At 37.5% G+C, this 21,386-nt stretch overlaps 5 protein-coding genes across 5 annotated transcripts; 2 read left to right on the forward strand and 3 right to left on the reverse strand.

The window, feature by feature from the left end:
- Positions 1-2,717: 2,717 nt before the first annotated feature.
- LOC100635952 (long-chain-fatty-acid--CoA ligase ACSBG2-like) lies at positions 2,718-11,420 on the reverse strand. Its single transcript, XM_019998851.1, has 18 exons — positions 11,241-11,420; positions 10,927-11,190; positions 10,634-10,676; positions 10,487-10,569; positions 10,319-10,444; positions 9,583-9,681; positions 9,365-9,436; positions 8,883-9,023; positions 8,492-8,611; positions 5,085-5,158; positions 4,986-5,040; positions 4,703-4,823; positions 4,423-4,629; positions 3,507-3,589; positions 3,355-3,447; positions 3,215-3,299; positions 3,063-3,160; positions 2,718-2,938 (listed from the first exon to the last, which is right to left on the reverse strand). Exons 1-18 carry the CDS (start codon positions 11,295-11,297, stop codon positions 2,813-2,815), a joined length of 1,947 nt encoding a protein of 648 aa, XP_019854410.1. The 5' UTR covers positions 11,298-11,420; the 3' UTR covers positions 2,718-2,812.
- LOC109583473 (uncharacterized) lies at positions 5,329-8,402 on the reverse strand. Its single transcript, XM_019998852.1, has 2 exons — positions 6,974-8,402; positions 5,329-6,540 (listed from the first exon to the last, which is right to left on the reverse strand). Exons 1-2 carry the CDS (start codon positions 7,645-7,647, stop codon positions 5,526-5,528), a joined length of 1,689 nt encoding a protein of 562 aa, XP_019854411.1. The 5' UTR covers positions 7,648-8,402; the 3' UTR covers positions 5,329-5,525.
- A 52-nt stretch (positions 11,421-11,472) lies between the features above and the next one.
- On the forward strand, positions 11,473-14,992 carry LOC100635446 (proton-coupled amino acid transporter 3-like). Its single transcript, XM_003388002.3, has 9 exons — positions 11,473-11,628; positions 11,684-11,812; positions 12,497-12,731; positions 12,978-13,154; positions 13,754-13,879; positions 13,937-14,072; positions 14,197-14,339; positions 14,398-14,451; positions 14,548-14,992. Exons 1-9 carry the CDS (start codon positions 11,513-11,515, stop codon positions 14,914-14,916), a joined length of 1,485 nt encoding a protein of 494 aa, XP_003388050.2. The 5' UTR covers positions 11,473-11,512; the 3' UTR covers positions 14,917-14,992.
- A 118-nt stretch (positions 14,993-15,110) lies between these two features.
- Positions 15,111-18,382, forward strand: LOC100636081 (metabotropic glutamate receptor-like). Its single transcript, XM_003388007.3, has 4 exons — positions 15,111-17,834; positions 17,885-17,938; positions 18,011-18,046; positions 18,099-18,382. Exons 1-4 carry the CDS (start codon positions 15,359-15,361, stop codon positions 18,242-18,244), a joined length of 2,712 nt encoding a protein of 903 aa, XP_003388055.1. The 5' UTR covers positions 15,111-15,358; the 3' UTR covers positions 18,245-18,382.
- A 44-nt stretch (positions 18,383-18,426) lies between these two features.
- LOC100636208 (solute carrier family 35 member F2-like) lies at positions 18,427-21,336 on the reverse strand. The gene is made up of 6 exons (XM_019998853.1): positions 21,173-21,336; positions 20,835-21,129; positions 20,489-20,648; positions 19,860-20,016; positions 19,237-19,444; positions 18,427-19,174 (listed from the first exon to the last, which is right to left on the reverse strand). Exons 1-6 carry the CDS (start codon positions 21,310-21,312, stop codon positions 18,632-18,634), a joined length of 1,503 nt encoding a protein of 500 aa, XP_019854412.1. The 5' UTR covers positions 21,313-21,336; the 3' UTR covers positions 18,427-18,631.
- Positions 21,337-21,386: the final 50 nt, after the last annotated feature.

Consider the following 21,386-nt stretch of genomic DNA (forward strand, 5'->3'; position numbering starts at 1 on the left):
ACTGTTCGTGAATGGATCTTGTGTAGCAGTCAGTAGTTCCATTATCAGTACACAAGCAGACACCAATGGGAGTTGATGTGACATGTGATGAAAGAGGAGTTGGAAATCCTTCAAGAGATATGCTGCTAGAGCAATTGATAGCTTCAATGAATGGTGATGTCTTGCTACCATCTGGAACTGATTCAAAAAGATACCTATGTTTGCATTTCCAAATTTTTCCATTATAAACATCATTTCCAGCTACCACTGCTGTATTGTTAACAAATATTGGTGTGAAATTTTGAAATGTACAAAATTCAACAAGGCTTTCTATTTTCAGGATATTAACATCAACATAAATGGCCCCTCCAACACCATGGGCTGTATTATTAATAAAGTATACATCTACGCTACTACTCAGAATTATCCCTCCACCTATCTGCATTCCAGCACCATTATTGATTGATGTATTATTTATGAAGCTACTGGGATGGCTGGTGAAATTTAGAAGGCTCTGACCATAGGCATATATTCCACAACCACACTCGGAAACTGTAACATTGATAAGAGTTATAGAGCTAGATGTATAAAAGCCTTTGTTATAAAAGAAAGACAATCCACATCCCTTAGAAACTCTTTTGATTGTGACATTGTTTAATGTAATATTGCCGCCATTGGACTGAAAGGTTAAACTTGTGTTGCTTGTAGCTGTTACATTAATGACCGAAATATTGTTACCATTTTCCACCATGGTGAACTGAAAGGCCTGCAATCTATTTTTGACAGATAAATAGTTACCATTTAGAGTTATAATGATCTCTGCTAATCCATCTATAATTATATCTGAGAGCATAATGTTGTCTTTGTTGCTAACTACAATGACTCCATTGAACAGGTGATATGAATTCAAATACACATCAGATACAGAAAGGTCATTGTCATTGCCAGCCACTGTCATCGAGCCGTTCCATATTTTGATATTTTTTATAATAATTTGCTTATGATTTTGCTCAACCATCAATCCTATTGGTTGTATGTCAAAGTCAGGATCTAAAAACTTTTTTGCATTTGTTTTACTGAATGAACTTTTTATATATACTGTGACATCTTGCAGAGAAATGTTGTTTTTGTTTCGAAATAGGACCATTATTCCATTGAATATAGTCACATTGCTAACACTTACGTAACTGCCACAACCTCTTACTGAAAGTGCTGATGCATTCCATAAGTAGTCATCATCTCTTGACAGACCAATGGTCTTGTCTTTGCTGTAACCTACTGTAATATTTCTAAGTGTAATATTATCCCCATTTTTTAACAATCGGATTATCCCAACCACATAAGAATTACCAATGCTTATATTATTGCCATTAAATCCAACATTTAGTCCAACATTGGTATAAATATCATCAATATTCAGACTACTGTTGATTTCACTCACTGAAATTGTTCCATCGCCTCTTACTCGGATCCCAGCAATGTCAACATGATGACTGTTGTTACTGCCATCAATAAAAAGAAGATAACAATGAAAGGTCTCTTGTGTAAGGATGAGGGTTGCCTCAATGTTTATTGTGAAATTTTTAAAAACAAAATGACTTCCATTGATTACTATTGCAACTCGCCCACCATTCACTGCTACATTAGTGATGCTCATGTAGCTACTACAGTTTAATACTGAGAATACGGTATAATTACATCTGTTTTGATAAACAGTGGCTTTGACATTGGAGACACTCAAATGATTGTGCACATTTTCAATCTTAATTTTTCCACCTGTTGCTGTGACATCTCTAATGTTTACGTGACAACTGTGAGTGTCATGCCTCCCAATAACTGCAAGAGCATAGCATCCATCACACTTTACAGTTATATTGCTCAAATTTGAATGATTGCCTATGCCCTTAATGAGTATGACTGCAACGACTTTGTAGCTTGCCGAAGCTATGATATTTTCTAGTTGCACTACAGCATTAATCAAAATCATCGAATAGCAACTCGTATTAGATATTGCAATGTTGGTAGAATTAACAGCTCCCAAAATACCTTTGAAAAACATGTTGCATGCTTCAACGTTACTATTATTAATCAGCATCAGAGAAGGTATTTCTAAATTTCTTAGTGTAACTGTGCGTGAATTTAGAATCACCATTGAACCATTAATGAGCTTTGCTTTCTCTTCACCAGCTCCTGAATTGCCTCTGATGACTAGATTACTGGAATCTAGGAAGCCAATAAAGTTACCAGGTATTACATGCACTCCTGGAAAGAAGATAAGTTCGGTATTTGGAGGAAAAAAGAAATTTGCATAAAAAGAAAACATGTGACACTCATGATTCACAATTAAATGACAGTCACTATCATCACTAGCAACGTATAAGGTTGTGGTATTGTTTTCTAGATCTTGAGAGATGACAAAAGATACCAACAGAAACAAAATAATCTATAAAAGATAAAAGGTAGCTATAGTCACTCAATACAAGTAGATCTAACTTACTGCAATCATCATATCCACTTCAAGTAATAGCAAAACTTGTTTGTACTTGTACTTATATAATCAATGATTACAGTTTTGTTTATTGCAGTTCAGTGAAAATGATAAAAAAGTGAATCTTAACGCAAAAACAATAAGTGTGCAAACATACAAATGCAAACTTAACATAACATAACATAACAAGATGCATGTTATGTTATGTGTGCAAGCTAGCATAACAGGATGCATGTACTTCTCATTCAAGTTATAATCATAAATAATTACTAAACTTTACATGATTAAACTCAATGACAGTGATGACAAATAATTACCAACAAATAATAATTTGAGCGCATGCAATTACTCTGAATATAACTGATCAATGATGTCTCTATATTTTTCAGTAACAAATTTCCTCTTTAGCTTAAAAGTAGGAGTCAGCTCTCCACCATCGACACTAAAGTCAAGAGGAAGTATAGCAAACTTCTAAAAATAAAAATAAAAATGCAAATAACCAAAGCCACAAATCCTATTCATAACAAAAACTATGCAGATTATTAATATGTCTGTCATGTGGACTGTGGAGTATATAAATAAGATATTGCCATACCTGAACTTTTGCTGCCCGGCTAATAGCCTGCTCATTAGCCTGTTCCATTCCTTGCTGTATATAACGTTTAATAACATCATCATTCATAGCTTCTGACACTAAATATAACACCATTCCCTCTAGTAATTAATATAATTGACTGGGCCACTGACCAGTAGTAGCACTAGATCCTATTTCATAAGCTACTTGCTTAGCAATGGAGTCCATGTCATCAGTTGGTTGGCGTCCATCAAGCAGCTGTGATCATATATAAGAGAACTATTATCATAATTAACAAACAATTCAGTCTTACCACACAGCGTATTGTCACTAGCATTGTCAAGTAATGTCTTTCATCACCAACTATCATTACATTGCTGATAATACGAATTTTTTCTTTCATATTCTATTGATAAAAAAACAAGATCTTTAGCATGTACACAAGTTAATTATAAATCCTCTAACCTGTTCAATAGGTACTGGGGCCACATTCTCACCACCTTTAGTGATAATGATCTCCTTCAGTCGACCAGTAATATAATAAAAACCTACATCAAGTTCACATTATTAAATATTCACAAACATGATGGAAGAATTGAAAAAAGCTATGGCACCACGTCCTCAGAAAGTTTGAACTAAGTATAATTATTAATTCATCAGCTCAAAGCTGACCCATAGTGAAACAACATACAAGAGGGTTTCCCACAAAGCATGCTAAGTAAGCTAAACAGCATGCTTTATGAGCTGACAAGCACCACAATAATACATGACTTTGAAGCAACTTTTAAAATTTGTAAAAAAATCCAATTTTGATCGGAATCTGCTCAAACTTGCTACACAGCATAAGGACATGTATACGTATCAGATAAAATTATAAAAATGGAGAAATCTCACCTAGCCATTTTTGACAAAATTCGGCCAACGACCCTGTACTATATAGTACAGGGAGTTTGGACCAATTTTTGAGCAATTTTAAAAATTCGTAAAAAATCTAATTTTGACCGGAATCCACTCAAACTTGCTACACAGCATAAGGACATGTATACGTATCAGATAAAATTATAAAAATGAAAAAATCTCACCTAGCCATTTTCGACAAAATTCGGCCAACGACCCTGTACAGGGAGTTTAGACCAATTTTTGAGCAATTTTAAAAATTCGTAAAAATCTAATTTTGACCGGAATCCACTCAAACTTGCTACACAACATAAGAACATGTATATGTTTCAGAAAAAAATATAAAAATGGCAAAATCTCTTCTAGCAAAATACCCTGTATTTTGTAAATTTTAGAGCAACTTAAAAAATCCACCGACAAGAGCACTATAATGCCAAAATCCCATGGGTAAACCCTGTTACACAGTGCACTATAGTAACTGTACCATCATCATCAATTCTCCCAATGTCTCCCGAATGCAACCAGCCATCTTCATCAACACATTCTGCTGTCTTCTCAGCTTGATACAAGTATCCCATGAAGACATGACGCCCACGGAAGCATATCTCCCCATCTCCTTCACTGTCCGGTTTATCAATCTTTATCTCAATTCCTATTAATGAGCGTCCAGCTGCTCCTGGTTTATAGCTACCTATTGGAACACAACAACAACTCATAAAATCCCAGTACAAGCTTATTATCATTATCATTATTATCATTATTACCTTGACAGTTGAGGCAACTCACTCCGGTTGTTTCTGACATCCCGTATGCTTGGAAAACTGGAATATCAAAGTCTCCAAAGAATTCTGTGATTGCCATAGGAAGAGGAGCTGCTGCTGATACCTGTTAAATGTTATTGTAGTTCTATGTATTCACTAGTAAAAGTTTCATAAAAATAATCATGAATGTAATTTGAATTGACCATAGAGATGCTACTGTATCCATAACATACCACATTGCATTATCTATGGCTGCATAATAAAACATGCACTCTCTATCACTTACTGTTAGTCTACAACGGTCTAATCCCAATTTGTCTCTCAGTGAGTTGAAGCAGGTCCTATTATGAATGTTGTTAAAAACTTATTAATACGTTTTTAGTACTTTTGAGCAAGCCAGTAACCCCAAGCCACACTTTGACCTTGCAGCCGATTAGCTTGTGTCTTTCTACCAACATTCTATAACAAAATAAGTTAATTTCAACAGTCCAAACACTCATAAAATAAGTCAAAATACAAGTATGGCTGGTGTGAAATTTGATAATGAATACACCTACATACAGTGAGGAATGCGCACACCATGTATAATAACATTATACATGAATATAGAAACGTGAACTAGGGCATTGTTATGGGACTATACTAACTACAATATTTACAAAACATGTGAAACAAAATATAAACTACAATAAATGGGCATGACATTGACTTTATTACAAAGACTGGTATATATACATGATCATATCAACATATCAATGATAAAAAGGAAATAAAAAATAGCTCGCTAATGAGATCTAAAAAATTAGAAATTAAATTTGAAGACAGTTTAGATTTTGGAGACAATTTTCGGGCATATTTGGTCGGCAAGATCCATCGTCAGTGCTACAATGGCACCAGTTGGATTCCAGGAGCCGCCAGTAGGCCAGAGGGACCCACCAGTAATGTAGACATTCTCAACTCCTTTGGGTCTGTAGTCCAGTCCCACTGGTGACTCACTATCATCCCTTCCTATCCACATTGTCGAGCTCTCATGTACCAAGGACCCAGTGAGTATGTTTGTAGGCTTCCCTCTCCTCCATTCTTTTTGCTCTCCGTCGATCTCGTGGATGTATTCTATTTCATCAGGAGATTCACTTAGTGCTTCAAAGACACGAAAAACAGATTTCTCCATAGCCTTCAACAACTCGCCATCTTTAGCATTGGGGACTACCTGAAGGCTAATGTTACTCGTTTTATCCTCCTCCCCATCTTTCAAACGATACCAGTTATCCTCATTGGCATGGTCCAGCTCACCCAGGGCTGCACACTTAAATACAACGTATTTCTCTGAAGACTTTAAACACTCGTCAGCAGACGTAAACCTGCCAGGCATGTAATGGTGTCTCTTATGAATGTGTGCCGGATCCTCTGGATTGCTGTCGTGGATTGCTGTCAACTGAAAGTGAAATTGCTGTTTCAAGTGACGCCCTTTAATGTACATGGCTCCTATCTCCAATAGATCTTCTCTAGGTGTAGCAATGAGGCTTTCAACTGGCATGCGGGCTGTTACACCACTGATGATATGGGCTGAAAATTTCTCCCCTACTTTAGACAAACGGGGGAACTCCTCTTTTGAGAAAGAGTTAAGGACGAGCGTGGTCCCAGGGAGTACACCCATAGCCAGGATTAGGTTTGCATCTCCTATCTCAACGTCTCCTCTACTAGTTTCCAGACTAAGAGCTTTGGATTTTCCGTCATGACGAATAAGCTTCACATTGCAGCCACTGACCATCTTTATCTTTCCCTTCAAACTTAGATCAATGAGAGCCTCGGGAACTGAGAACTTGTGAAAGTTTTCATTCCTATGAATATAGAAAAGAATAGATTATACATTGTAAAGATACATTGCTTGCTGTGTAAACAGCTAAATCTGTTATAATACACAGTGAGTGGGGAATTACCCTGAACTAAAAACATCAAACCTTACAGGAATTACAGACATGTAATAATGAATAGTCATAACTGTACTAAAAATAGACCATTATACAACCGATTGAGCCGGTTTTATAACTTGATTAATATCCACCGCCCACAAACAGGATGACACAGCATTATCCCACAAACACAATGACTTGGCAAAAGAAAAAAAAACTGAAACTGCTAAATCGTAAATATACATGTACATAACCTACACATGTAGCATGTACAGTAGTGTACCTATACATACAGGTACATGTACAATACATCTAGCATCAACATCTACATGCATAAATGAATGATCGTTATATAAATTACCTGCATCGTCCAGCTCCTACTGCTAGAGGTGCTGGGTCTGAAGATATCATATGCTCATCATCTTTCAGCTTCTCCTTCAATAATTCTCCCATCCTTTCTTGCAGTTCTCCATAAATTGGTCTCTTCTCATTGCCTGCTCCTATTTCATCTGCTGGTACAACGTGCAGGAACTCAACTGCCTCCTTAAAATGTCTAAAGATTCGTTCCTTTATCTCCTCAGGCCATCCTTCAAGCTCATCATGAGATGGTTCGGGTATCCAGCCACTCCAAACACACGAACGACCTCCAAAGTAATTAATGGTGCCCCTCACAAATAACTTGCCGTGTTTCCCATTCCATGTCTCATCAGTGAGACTCCACGGAAAGTTTTCAATAGAATCCCCAACTGTCTTCTTGTAATGCGAAGGAAGGTTTTGAAAGTGCTCCTGGAGAAACAAGTGGCCTTGCTCAAGGACTAGTATCTTAGTATTTGGATTATTAGCTAGTGCTCTTTTGATGAACGACAGGGCGCAGAACGAAGACCCAATAACAATCTGATCAAACTCCTTTGAAACTCTCGCTTTATCCCACTCTTTCTTGGAAAGAAAGAAGTTCTCATCCAGTAGATCAGTGCCGCTAACACACCTGGTAATACTAGGACCTGGATACCCACGAACTGATTCACCTGAAGCCATAGTAGAGAGAGGAGAGAGTGAGGGAGAGTGCCCGTATAGAGTGACACTACAAAGCGTGCAGCTCCATCTTATATAGTAGACTGTTTCCTGGTGTAATGATTCTCCACATTCAAACTATGAATATCATTAACGGAGAATATTCATTGACACTTGCTGCCCTATCAACACATTCTGGTCCTGGCTACTACAGAAAGGAATGATGAATAATGATATCTCAGGAAACTTCCCCTTCCAATGAGTCAATGACTGGACAGATTCCATTAAACACACAAAGATACACGGGAAGAAGGACCAACAAGTTACAGTTAATGCGTGATACAGGCGAACTAACACAGAATAAGGAGTGTGGTGGACTGATATGAATAATTTCCAAACATGTGACGCTTTACTTTAGCTCAAGTGTTAGAATTATAACCTTGCCACTCTATCATGAATACACTATACATGCATGTACTGTAGTGTAAAGCCAGATTTACAATATGACGCTAGGCCAACGTAACGTCAATTTTTAATCAAAAGCGTAGGCAATTTGACCTTTTCACGCATGCTTCACGCTGGAGTTGAACCAGATTCAACTTCTGCGTCAACGTAACGTCAGGACTAGCGTCATATTGTAAATCCGGCTTAAGTCTAACTAAGCATAATTACTGACATTCTTGTATGGCAACTTTAATTGGGATAAAAACAAAAAATGTGCTCCATCATTCTTTCTCTTTATAAGCTTAACACAAAATACTCCCCAAAAAAAACAAATTTACCATGCCTATACTATGAGGTAATAGATCAACATTCTAAAAATATCTTCACACATGATAACATGTGCTGGTAATTATTATCTACTAACTCTTGATGCGTTGATGATGGCTGCCTTTATTCCTGAAGCTTTAGCCAGCTCTATCTCAAGAGCGTCCTTAAACTTCTCCCAGACTCTTGGGACGGCAAAGAAGAAGGTTGGGTGTACATCCTAATGGGAAAAACCCGAATAAAGTGCATGTAGCAGCTTACAGTAACAGAAAATAAATAATTCGCTGACGTAAAAAAAAAGTAAAATTGTACACATCTTTAATTATCTTATCAGTAAATGAAATTAACAAAGCCCTTACCATACAATTATATACACATGACTACTGTACAGTGAAACAACATACAAGTAATTTAATCTGAGAATTGTTAAAGGTACATATGTATATAGCCATTATTGTGTACATAACTCAAAATGGCTCGACAAAACATACCAGTATTGTTTGTTTGAGACTTCCCTTCAGAGCATCAGGCTGTGCGAACCAAACACAGGACCCAATGAGTGCTGGAGTCACTATATCAACCACTTGACCTGCAATGTGACTCAGGGGAAGGTAACTGATGTGGGACTCAACCTACAAGAGAAGATATACCATTACCATATACTATAAACTGTATGAAGGATGGTTTACAATATGACGTTAGACCAACGTATCGTCAATTTTTAATCAAAAGCGTGGGCGATTTGACCTTTTGACGCATGCTTTCCACTAGAATAGAACCAGATTCTATTCTAGCGTCAACGTAACGTCAGGACTAGCATAATATTGTAAACCAGCTTTAAGAGCATTAGAATCATAGCCATAATCCAATTCATAATAACTATTATTCATAAATACATCATAATCTTAGTACTTAATCATTACTATACCAATGCATGTGTTATTCATTTGTGACATGTACATGTATTACATACCTCAGTTGCATCATAGCTTTTAGCTAAAATGGTACTAGACCACACAATATTATCGTGACTTAGCATCACTCCCTACAAAATAAATAAAATAATAAAAACAAGTAATAGATTCTCTCCTTCCCCTTATCTCCAATGTTAAGAGATGACATAATGCACATGCACACATGCACAAAGTAAAAAAAAATAGAAAATTGCATACAAAAGGAGTTACTGCATACCTTTGGAGGGCCAGTTGTTCCAGAAGTGTATATAAGGCTGGCACAATGGCCTGGCTTCTGATGATCCATCCTCCATGATAATTCATAATCAGGTATACCCTATAGGGGGGTAATATACATGTACAATGTACTATCGATAATTTGATAAGGAGTATTATTTCTGATAGTGGAGTGCTATATTTTGGCAACTCCATGTGACTTTCATTTGTAGTACACAGACTGATTCAAGTACACAATGTAGTACTGTTACTTATGCTGCGTTTACACTACAGAAGTGGGCCAAACTGTGCTGAACCAGGCTGAGCTGGCCCTGCTGTACTAACCATGCTGGCCTGGTTTGGCCCAGCTCACTTCAGCTCAGTTTGGTTACTGTTTACACTATGAAATGAAACTGTGCTGGCCCACTTTAAACAGGGCTGACTCAGTTAAAGAAACTAGTGTAAACATAGTATAAGTATACATAATTAGATACTGTGTCTTATGTAAATGATCATAATAAAACTCTCCAAATTTAATTTTCTACCATAAACACATCAAATTGAAACCGAACAAACTGTACAATAACCAAACTGTACTATATAATAATAATAAGAGTCTTTCATAATTAACATCAATTGTATGAGATTAGTTTTAGGAAAAATAAAGAGTCCCTTGACAAATGTTTTGAACAAAATACCCATTGCATGAATGTTTCAAGCGAGCAGCTGCAACAAACAACGAGTACACAAAGACTCACTTGTCCCTTTTCCATGAACTCGTCCCACGTCATGACGCCACTTTCCTTCATCTCAGGATCAAGCGGCTCAATAGACTCAGGAATATACTTCACTATAACTTTTAAATGAGGCAGTCTGTCTCTCACCTAACAAGCAGTGGCTAAAAAGAGAGGTCATTAGAGATGCACCTGTAACAGCTTTGTCAATTGTTTCTTGTCTTCACAAATGAATATTTGAGCACGAGAGTTATCAGCAATGTAATGACAAGCCTCTATAAAGAAGGAAAGGGAGGGATTGAAGGTAGCTTTGGGTATGCAAGCTCGTTCCAACGTTACCTTTTGTATTAGTCGTGTATATACCTGTAGCTATACCACCGGCCTATAATGATAAAACAATGAGTGACAAGTAATGATGCATAGTAGTACAGACACAACAAAACAAACAATGGAACAGATGGTGGTTGTCAATTTAATGGATGCCTGCATACCTAGTATTCACAGCAAGGTATGTACTTAAAAATAATAATTTATGGTTTGAAGTGGGTAAAAAGGGAAACCACAACGAGATCCTCCTACTGAAATACAACCACAATCATTCCCAGTGGACCCTTCTCCCTCCTTGCTCTTACTAGTATGCACCCCATGTATGATAATAGCCATTCTGGTGAATTGAACCCGATTATGCCAACACCATAATGCTGCTCTAGGCCAAGACGGATCATAGATTTGGCAGCTCTGGTAGCATCAGCATAGTACTGTTCATAGGTCCAAGTTATCCACCTCCCGTCTCGCTTCACTCTAAGAGCTGGGCGAGACCCGTGCTTCAGTACAGTGCTACGAAATGACTGAGTGAAGGTAGAGGCTGGAATAGAACCTGGACCAGTGAGACTAACCTACCAAAAAATTGCATAGAGTGAAAAAATGATTAGATCTTTCAACCTACTTTGAGAAGAGCTTCTCCGTCTGGTACTGTAGTCCAGTGTTTAGTAGAAGTTTCCATGATTCTGACGACTATAGGCCACCGTTTCAGCTGCTTTTAGTATCTTCTCTTTTGCTCAAATGCTAATGCTGTAAAACAGGAACTCAACACGTGGCCTTTTAATAATATTAGGTCATCTAGATCTACAAGCTACGCCTTGAGGACGGGCTTGTTTTGTTGTCTTGTCTCGTGATTACTGATTATAAATTTTGAGCTGAGGCAAGCATCAAAGCAGTATGAGTATGGATAAATTCCCTACAAGTACAAGCCCCACCAACCCTTCAGAGAAGCAGCTCCTTTTAGGTAATGTTGATATCAATGTCAATGCTAAACCCAATGAACAAGGAGCAAAGTAAGCCTTGGCTTGTCTTCCCTCACTTGAATCCATCCCTTCTTTCCTTTTTTAGTGTTGTTGCTACCTTCTTTAACTTTGCCAAAGCTAGCATTGGCTCGGGTAGTTTTGCTCTTCCTTTTGCTGTCCTCTCAGCAGGAGTGATAATAGGATCACTTGGTATGATACTCCTTGGAGTCGTAAGGTAAAATAATATTATGATGCAATAGTTATTAGAAATATAATTATGTTGAAGATAAAGTGGCATTATATACGTGCAATACAGTTAATATGTAGAGCTAGTATAAAGGGATTGTTATTCATTAAACTTAACGTAACAAAAATTAAGGAGTTTTTGTTTTTGAAAATTCAATACATTTTTGAATATGATGTTTGGAAATACAATAAAATTACTAGTATATACAGTATGATTATAATTCTTGGCCCATGCTCTTGGATCCAAATTGATTCTGAAAGCAACCTCTTGATTTTGTAGATTTTTTTATTTTCATTGATAACGTACGTTACACTATATGCAGTAACCTGATTTCAATCATAACCCAATTATATTAATATGCAACAAAATCTCACCATTTTAGTCATGTATGGAGCATCCCATTCAATTTTAGTGACATTACTTGTTAACTGAAAATCCTTAAACTGAGAGTACTACTGGCTAATGTATGTATGACCATCACATGCCATACTATAGTACTACAGTAGTACAGTTTCCTATGTATAGTACTAGTATGTACGAGAGCTCCACAAGAGCAAAATGTCCAAGTTGTTGGTATATTTAGAGATGAAAACTAAATAGGCTTTGGATTGTTCAATTTCAAGTTTTGATGCTACATGTACATGTGTATGCTACTAATTTTCTTTATGTTAGCCTCTACACAATGCAGCTGATGTTACAGTGCAGAGACGAAGTGTTTCAAAACCTCACTCCAGAGGAAAAGAAAAACTTCAATTACACCGAACTGGGAAAGAAAGCTTTTGAGAAGATTCGTATCGAAGGCAAGAATTTGGGGCCAATTGGAAAGTGGGCAGTCGACTTATCAGTACTGGCTTGCAATTTGGGAGTGTGTGCTGGCTATATGATCTTCATTGCATCTAATCTACGTGTATGTTATATGTAATATATTGTAATATTGGAATATTATTTTATCACTGGGTCTATGTAAGCAGCCTGATATCATTGCACTGATAATTTATTTGTTATTAATATTGTCAGTATACCTGTACATGTACATATTATTGCTTCAATTTCCAATGAGTTAACTGCACAGTTAAACTGTTAGTGAGTCAGCCTTGAATGATATTTTATTGTCTTGATGCGACTGTTAAATTATTTATTTCTTTTTCTTTAGTGGGCATTCATTTGCTTTGCCTATCATCACGAGACTGACAGTGGGACTTGTTTCACTAGTTGGGAGTTGTATGCTATAGTTCTCCCAATACTGATACTCCTCACTTATCTCCCTACATTTAAGTATCTTGCTTATGCTGCTTACCTTGGAGCCTTCTTTCTTATTGTGGCAATGATTGTAAGTATAGATCTATGTGTGTGTGAACCAGGGTTTCCCACAAAGCATGCTAAGCGACCAAACAGCATGCTTTATGAGCTGACAAGCACTATAATACACAGTATATGGCATTTGGGTTAACTTTAAAAATTCATTAAAAATCTAAATTTGATCAAAATTAGCTCAAAGTTGGTAGGACATGTATACGCATCAGGAAAAAAAAATATAAAAATAGAGGATTTTTCCTAACCATTTTTGATGAAATTTGGCTGGATCAAGGTGTTGTTTAGCCTGATTTTTGAGCAACTTAAAAAATTCATGAAAAATGTCAGTTTGATCGGAATCAGCTCAAAGTTGATGCACAACATAAGGACCTGTATATGTAATAGAAAAATGTATAAAAATGGGAAATTATCTCCTTATACTTTTGTCAAAATATCCTGTACTATAGTACAGGGTTTTTGGTCCCAATTTCTGAATAGCTCAAAATAATAAACTTGACAATCTGCTAACAAGGAGCTATGCCAAAATTCCATGGGAAACCCTACTGTACTATATTCACTAATTACTGTCCAACATGTACTTACATGTATGGACTATTATTGTTTGTTCTTTTTTAGACTGTCATTTATTATGGGATACGTGATGGTTTTGATTACAGTCCTGTTCAGTGGGGACCAAGCAGCTGGGAAGGCATTGCCCAATGGTTTGGGCTAACAGCATTTCTCTTTTGCGTTCACAGCATGGTAGATACCATTAATCATTGTGATGACTCATATTATGTGCGTGTGTTTTGTGTGTAGGTTATTCCATTGCAGAACAGTATGAAGAAGCCTCAATACATGACGTATGTCCTTGATGCTGCTGCTATTGTTGTGGTTGGTATTAATCTTCCTTTTGCTCTCTATGGCTATTTCATGTTTGGTAAAGATACAAAAGGTAAGTTTTTCTTTACTATATACCCTAATATTAGACCAATATTGTAGTATATGCTATAGCTTCCATGACTTTTAAAAGTTGATATCTTATTTCAAGTATTCAAATGATTGTTTTTATCTTTTAGGTTATATTTTTGAGAATATTCCTGGCGGAGTTTTTAACGATATTGTTAGAGTTTGTCTCTCTATTGAGTTGACCCTAACATTCCCCATTGTCTTCAAGCCAGCCTCTGATGTGATGGAGGAAATCATTCAAGGAGTTCTACTGGTACTTGGCTATACAGATCAAATAATTGTATTACTAGTGATTTACTGTTTGTGTTTAGTATATTGCAAAGGCTAAAGGTGTCAATCAGATACTTGAAATGTATGGGAAAAGGGTAAGTGAACTTGGCATTACCATTGTGTGACAAAAATAACCAAAATTATGACATTCTTTTACAGTGATAATTACTATTTTTATGTTATACATGTAGGATCTGAAATGGAAATTTATTCACACAGTGATGGTGTGTGCTGTGAGGACTCTGTTGGTACTGATTTCTTGGGGTGTGGCTATTGGTATACCACGTTTTGAACTCTGTCTGGCTTTTGTTGGTAGTCTAGCCGCTAGTGTCCTTGCTTTTGTCCTTCCTCCTCTATTTCATCCTCTCTTGCTCTGGAAGAAGACGCATATGTCTAGAAACATCCTCCACATTTTCATACTGGTCGTTGGAGTCATTGCTACTATTCTTGCTACAGGTATCAACTTGTATGAAGCTATAAAGCAACATAGCAGTGGAAATGATTGCAAATCTATACGGGAAGGCTGTGTAGCTAATCATTCGAACAATACACTGCACTAATAACTGATATGATATAATGCATTGCTATACTGTGCTGTACTGATGCTGTGTATTTCCATCTTTATTATTTTGCTAATTACTGTACTCGCCCCAATTAACGCTCCCTCCTAATTATCGCACCTCTATACATGGCTTCCACAATAAAAACTCACAATAAAAACTTTCTATTGAGTCCACCTCCTGGTCAAGATAATAATTTTTAGAGGTGCTTTGTTATTAGAAAGTCCCCATTACAGGTGTATTATGTACTTTGCTATGCAGCTTTCTAAACAAGCACCTCCTGGAGCATTTCATCATGCATTGTTAATGTTCCATTATTGTTCCTATCCAAACAATGCACCACCTGAGACATGTAATTATTTATCGAGAGGGCCGTTAATAGGGGCGAGTGCGAAAGTATTATATATTTGAGTAAAAATTTTGTTACCTCCAGAGGTGAGAGATGAAGGTAGACTCGTTCATCTTCTTTGGCTTGCTCTTTTTGTTTTATCAATCCCCCATCCTCTTGGCCGAAAGTAATACTGAGTATGTCAATAGTGGTGGGGATGTGTATCTTGCTGGTCTGTTCCCGGTTCATGCTAACCCGGGGAGCTCTGTAAGGTGTGGAAAGATACTTGATCTTGGAGTCCAGCGACTAGAGGCCATGGTGCATGCTGTCGAACTAGTTAACAACGACACTGAACTCCTTCCAGGTATACAGCTAGGATTCTCCATTAAGGACACTTGTATTAACAGTAACTATGCACTGGAGCAGTCACTGAGCTATGTCACCAGTGACATTCATTTTGACACCGGAAATGGCACGACTTTGAGAGGTGTTTCTGGTGTCATTGGTGCTGCATCAAGCTCAGTCTCTATTGCTGTTGCAAGTTTATTCCGACTCTTTGATCTCCCACAGATAAGTTATGCATCCACAGCTAGGTTCCTAAGTGATAAAACAAGGTTTGATTATTTCCTACGCACCATCCCTCCCGACCTATTCCAGGCTCAAGTGATGGTTGATATTGTTGTGAATTACAACTGGTCTTATGTCATTGCCATAGGTACTGATGATACGTACGGTCAAGAGGGAATCAAAGCATTCACTGAGGAACTGGGAAATTCTGTTTCAAGCACTAATAAGACTTTCAGTGTAGCTACTACCATAAAGTTGCAAGTCACAGCTACTGAGGAGGATTACGATGCAGCTGTAGTGCGTATGAATGATGAGTGGATAAGGAACTCTACTGTGGTAGTCCTGTTTGGACAGTTAGCCACAGCAGAGGGTGTTTTGAGAGCTGTGTCTAGATATGCGAACCACAGGCTAATGAATTTTATAGTGAGCGATGCCGTAGGGGATCAGCTGCCCAGCCAGTATCGCAGTATGGGCCATAGCATGATCAGTGTATTACCACGCTATTATGAGAGCCAGAGCTTTAATGAGTATTTTACTTCATTACTCCCCAGTAATAATCCTAATCCTTGGTTCAAGGAGTACTGGAGTGCTTTATTCAATTGCTCATTTGCTGCTAATAGCACACAGCAATGTAACCCAGAAAAAGAAAGGAGCACGTTAATCAGTCGCTACAAACAAAACAGCAAAGTGCCTTTTGTCATTGATGCAGTGTATGCGTTTGCACACGCACTGCAGAATCTGATGCTAAATGTCTGTGGAGAGATCAAGCTATGCGACAGGATCATATCGTACAGGGACCATGGTGTCATAATCAATGGGGAGCTGCTCCTTCAGTATATCAAAAATGTATCGTTTCATGGAGTCTCTTCAGAGATTACTTTTGACAGTAGTGGTGATGTGCATGGCTGGTACTGGATCAAGAACCTTCAAAGGAAACCTAATACCGTAAACGAGTTTTGGTTTCTACCAGTCGGTAGTTGGAATGGAGGAACTCTGAACTTAACTGATGATATAGAGTGGGCCACTGATAAAGTCCCAGTGTCTATATGCAGCACTGACTGCACATCAGGTCAGTTTCCTCAGAGGGTTGAAGGCCAGGCTTCAGCTTGTTGGATATGTGTGGAGTGTCCACGCAAGAATGAAGTAAGTACTGGAAAGAAGTGTACAGTCTGTCCAAAGGGTTTCTCACCGAATCCTGATAAAGATAACTGCGATGTTAATCCACTTGTGTACCTGCGTTGGGGCCATTTCTTCTCTATAATTATCCTACTACTGACTCTAGGTGGTTTGATTGTTACCTCTATAACTGGGATTGTCTTTATTGTTAATTACAATCACAGTACTGTCAAAGCCTCCAGTCGTGAGTTAAGCACTGTCCTTCTAATTGGACTAATCTTATGCTATCTGCTGCCATTCTTTTCAATTGGTGAGCCAATAGCTGTCACATGCGGTATAAGAAGGTTTGGCTTTGGTTTCTCCTTCTCCCTCTGCTATGCGGCACTATTGGTAAAGGTGAACCGGATACATAGGATCTTTAACAGGCAGCGTACATCAGGCCAACGTCCTCCACTCATTAGCCCACACAGTCAACTACTCTTCACTGGTCTCCTGGTCCTCATACAAGTCATACTCTCAGCTTCATGGCTTATAGTCCAGATCCCTGGTAGAAAGTTTGTCTATTATGAAAACACTACCGAAGTGACATGCAAAGCCACGGCTTATTTTGGTTTTGTCATCTCCCTGGGTTACAACTTTCTCCTCCTCATCATATCCACTTATTATGCCTTTCGCACTCGTAAGATACCCCAAAACTTCAACGAAGCAAGGTTCATCAACCTGACACTGTACAGCATCATTATAATTTGGCTAGCCTTCGTTCCTGCGACTGTTGGCATCTCACAACTGGGGACGGTGTATGAAACCGGAGCACAAGTTTTTGCTATAGTACTAAGTGCTACAGCTACACTCTGCTGCATTTTCTTTAGCAAGTTGTACTTCATGTTTAGTTCAAAGAGAAAAGAAGGTAGAGAAGCATTTTTAATGAGAGTAACATGTTTATACTGTATGCCATAGGTAATGAATATCAAGCTGGAAACAATGACAGAAGGTTTTCAACTATGCAAGGAGGTAAGACCTAGCTAATATGGGAAGTGATAACCAATATTATAATTCTGTTAATTGTACTTCCACTTTACACAGAGAATCGAATCAACATATTCATAACACCACCAACAGGTACGTGCATCCCAGTCCATTGTTATTTTTAGTATCATAATTATCATTGCAGGACAAAGGTCTACTGGGAATGCATCTAATCTCAGTCCCAATCTCAGTCCTAATCTCACTCCTAATATTTCCCCTAATATTTCCCCTAATGTTTCCCCTAATGTTTCTCCAAATGTTTCACCAAAAGCCTCACCTAAGAAGAAATAAAGTTTATCAACTCAACAGTAACAATTCATTGTGTATTTATCACTTGCAAAAATGTATGTGTGATCATTATATGCCTTAGCCTTTAGTAATAATTATTGGAATGTGTATTTAGATACTAATAGATGTTGAATCACTTGATATGATAATCGAGCAAGTGTTATAATAGCTTCCACCACTATAGCTACATAGGTCAAAGATATTCATAGAAAAATGTTATGAACAAAAATAACAATCAATCAATATGTAACAACATGGCATGGAAAAGTAATGATTCATTCACACGCAAATAGAGAGACACTATGCATGTACTGACAAACAAACAATGCAGTGAATGCACGCAAAAATAAATACAGACAAAGTCATCATGAAAATAAAACTAACACAAGTTTAATCGTGCGGGCCAGGGTAGTGTCCATTGACTCCATTTGCTTCATTTTTTACAGTCAATAAATGTCCGTTGTCTTTCGAAGTCCGTCTGTCGCTCTCTTTATCCTTCATGAGCCTTTGCTTATAACTAGATTGTTGTTTTCGAGATGGTAACTCCAGTTTGCTTTGAGCTGGTTGTGCAGGCTTTGCCGTTGCTCCTCCTCCTGTTGATCTCTTTGGACTGTAAGAGTAGGACATTGATTGTGAGTAGTGAGTTGAATAGCTTCTTCCAGAGAGCTCAGCTTCTAGTGGTCCCCTTACTAACATAGCCCGTCTCTCACTTGGGTCACTCGGGGGGTGACTCCCTATCAAATTTCTAGTAACACGACTCCCCACTAGCTCCGCTCTGTGGTCTGATCCGCTTCTTCTTAGTTTCATTTCCTTAAATCGAGTCTTGAGGTCTTTGAGGGCTACCTTTGGCTTTGCAACCGGTGGAGGTTTGAGGTTAAATATAAACACACCGACAATAATAATGATGAATGATAGTATGTACAACAGTGAGAACTACAAAGTAAAGAATAATAATGATAATGATTTATGATTCTGTAATCAAGTGTGGCACGTACATGAAATTTGAATAGGAAGATACCAAAGACAAGAGTGAAGATATCAGATGTTAGGAGAGAGAGATTGACAACCACAGCACCTGATGCCTTCATGACAAAAGGCATCAGTGTATAGAAGAGAACCAAACACACAACAAACACTATGAGATTAGTGATACTAGAGCTGTCCCATGCTACAGAGGCCAGTGATATTCTTTCAATAAAGCACCTAGCAAAAAACCGAATTAATGCAATTAAAGTGTTTGTTATTATACAGCTAGTCAATATCAACCAGTAACATAGACAATACTTTCTAACAATAGTGTTATCAATTCAATGAAGAGTTCAATAATAAATCATACACATACAAATAATGATGATAATACTATTGAGAGGACTGTAGTTCTCTATTACTATTATCAAATAAAAGATGCCAACTGTGAAAATTGACAACAATTCAAAAGGACAATATCTGTATGGTTTCATCATGTAGGCATGTAGTGTCACTCATTCAACCCAAACACTCACTGACAACACTGTCATAAAACAAACACATACCATACATGATTTCTATGCACACAATTAGAGTTTAGAGTATATGTACATGTAAAGTGTGTAGCACATTTATTTCTGGCTATACTCACAATTGTATTCCACTGACAAATGATCCTATGAATCCAATAAAGCCAAGCCACTCCAAGACTGAATGGTTCTTAACAAGATACTCTTGAGATACATTACTAACAGCATACAGCACTGAGCCAAATATGCACAATAGATCACCAAGCAATGGATTAGAACCTAGAAAGGAAAAAGATTACTATACAACAAAATTCGATTATAGAGCTTAAAACTATCACTACAACTATAATGTTTAGAGTTTATGAAATGTGAATTCATTAAAAATAATCTCCAGTTGCAGTTGCATCATTCAGTAATCGGATGATTATGTCATTCATTCCCCACATGACAATACTAGACACTATATACAGTCATCATGAATACTAGTATAAATGCAATTACACAAGACTAAAATGAAAATCAAATGTCACACTTGACAATATCAAATTTTCATAACATGAAGTGGGACTCTGGAATCAACAATAGCATAAATATGTTAGATAAACAAAAACTATTTAATAAGTTGGCAGCATGCTTGGGTGCCTGGCAAAGCTTATTTACAAATCCTCTTAATCCTCCAGTTACAGCTAATTGTAATGTACTCATATTGTAGAAATAATGTGTGCGTGTGTGTGATCAGGCTATGCTGTACCTTTGTTGCCTTCTTTTGTTGTTGAGAGATCAGCTAATACAAGTGATATGATACCAATCAGACACATGGCAACACCCATCAAATGAATTATCAAATATCGGACCCTTAGAAACACAAATGAAAGAATGAGAACTGTAACAATTGTAAAACTATCTAAAAGCTGAAAGAGAGGGAGGGAGAGGGAGAGATGTAGATAAACATAATGATAATGTCAATGATACTAAATAGGGTATTGTACATGTACATAATGTATAGACATGAACATGCATACCACACATTCAAATGTACACAGCAAAGAGCTCATAGCTAGAGTTTGAACTTTCCTTTCTTAAAAACACACTCCTACCTGTATACTGGTCAATGTGGTGTATTTGTATGCCAATACAACCAGGTAGTTAGCCTCCACATCAATGAGGCCCAATATAATATACCGCCACCAGTTCTCCTTCAATACATCCAAGAAATCCCTCTTCATTACAAGGACTGGGAAAAAGAGAACAGCCATTACTAAATAGACTAGGAATAACTGGGTAGTTGGGACAGCAATCCCATAGAAATCCTCCAAGGCTTGGCTGGTGACGCCAGTACCACAGAGGAGGCAGGAGAGGACCTGACCACCGAATAAAGCAAACAAGAGATGCCTGGAAAGGAGTGATGGTATTGTGAATTGTTCATAAACCTCACCTGTAGGATTTGAAGTAAGTGTATATTCGTCTGAGAACTGCCCCAATGCACTTGTAGCAGCCACTGCAGCAGCCATCAGTCGGAGAAGGGTCGGGATCTCTGAGGAATGGACGGGACTCTTCTTCTACTGTGGTAGCCATATTGACTCATTCTTCATCCAATTAATAATTAGATTTTATTGTTATTGTAATTTTGTTTTCATTGATTCTGGGTG

Source organism: Amphimedon queenslandica, unplaced genomic scaffold (assembly GCF_000090795.2).
Source record: "Amphimedon queenslandica unplaced genomic scaffold, v1.1 AMPQUscaffold_13303, whole genome shotgun sequence".
In the NCBI taxonomy this organism is placed as follows: domain Eukaryota; kingdom Metazoa; phylum Porifera; class Demospongiae; order Haplosclerida; family Niphatidae; genus Amphimedon; species Amphimedon queenslandica.

Coding starts and splice junctions, on each gene's coding strand:
- LOC109583473 (XM_019998852.1), bottom strand. CDS start 7,647: ATGGCTTCAGGTGAATCAGTTCGTGGGTATCCAGGTCCTAGTATTACC. Junction 6,541..6,973: donor GTAGGAGCTGGACGATGCAG/GTAATTTATATA, acceptor CTATATTCATAG/GAATGAAAACTTTCACAAGT.
- LOC100635952 (XM_019998851.1), bottom strand. CDS start 11,297: ATGGAAACTTCTACTAAACACTGGACTACAGTACCAGACGGAGAAGCT. Junction 10,677..10,926: donor CATACATGGGGTGCATACTA/GTAAGAGCAAGG, acceptor TTATCATTATAG/GCCGGTGGTATAGCTACAGG. Junction 4,824..4,985: donor TAGACCGTTGTAGACTAACA/GTAAGTGATAGA, acceptor AACATTTAACAG/GTATCAGCAGCAGCTCCTCT.
- LOC100635446 (XM_003388002.3), top strand. CDS start 11,513: ATGAGTATGGATAAATTCCCTACAAGTACAAGCCCCACCAACCCTTCA. Junction 12,732..12,977: donor TCATTGCATCTAATCTACGT/GTATGTTATATG, acceptor CTTTTTCTTTAG/TGGGCATTCATTTGCTTTGC. Junction 13,155..13,753: donor TTCTTATTGTGGCAATGATT/GTAAGTATAGAT, acceptor GTTCTTTTTTAG/ACTGTCATTTATTATGGGAT.
- LOC100636081 (XM_003388007.3), top strand. CDS start 15,359: ATGAAGGTAGACTCGTTCATCTTCTTTGGCTTGCTCTTTTTGTTTTAT. Junction 17,835..17,884: donor TAGTTCAAAGAGAAAAGAAG/GTAGAGAAGCAT, acceptor TGTATGCCATAG/GTAATGAATATCAAGCTGGA. Junction 18,047..18,098: donor ATTCATAACACCACCAACAG/GTACGTGCATCC, acceptor TTATCATTGCAG/GACAAAGGTCTACTGGGAAT.
- LOC100636208 (XM_019998853.1), bottom strand. CDS start 21,312: ATGGCTACCACAGTAGAAGAAGAGTCCCGTCCATTCCTCAGAGATCCC. Junction 21,130..21,172: donor ACTTACTTCAAATCCTACAG/GTGAGGTTTATG, acceptor ACTCCTTTCCAG/GCATCTCTTGTTTGCTTTAT. Junction 19,445..19,859: donor TTTGTCAGTGGAATACAATT/GTGAGTATAGCC, acceptor GTTTTTTGCTAG/GTGCTTTATTGAAAGAATAT.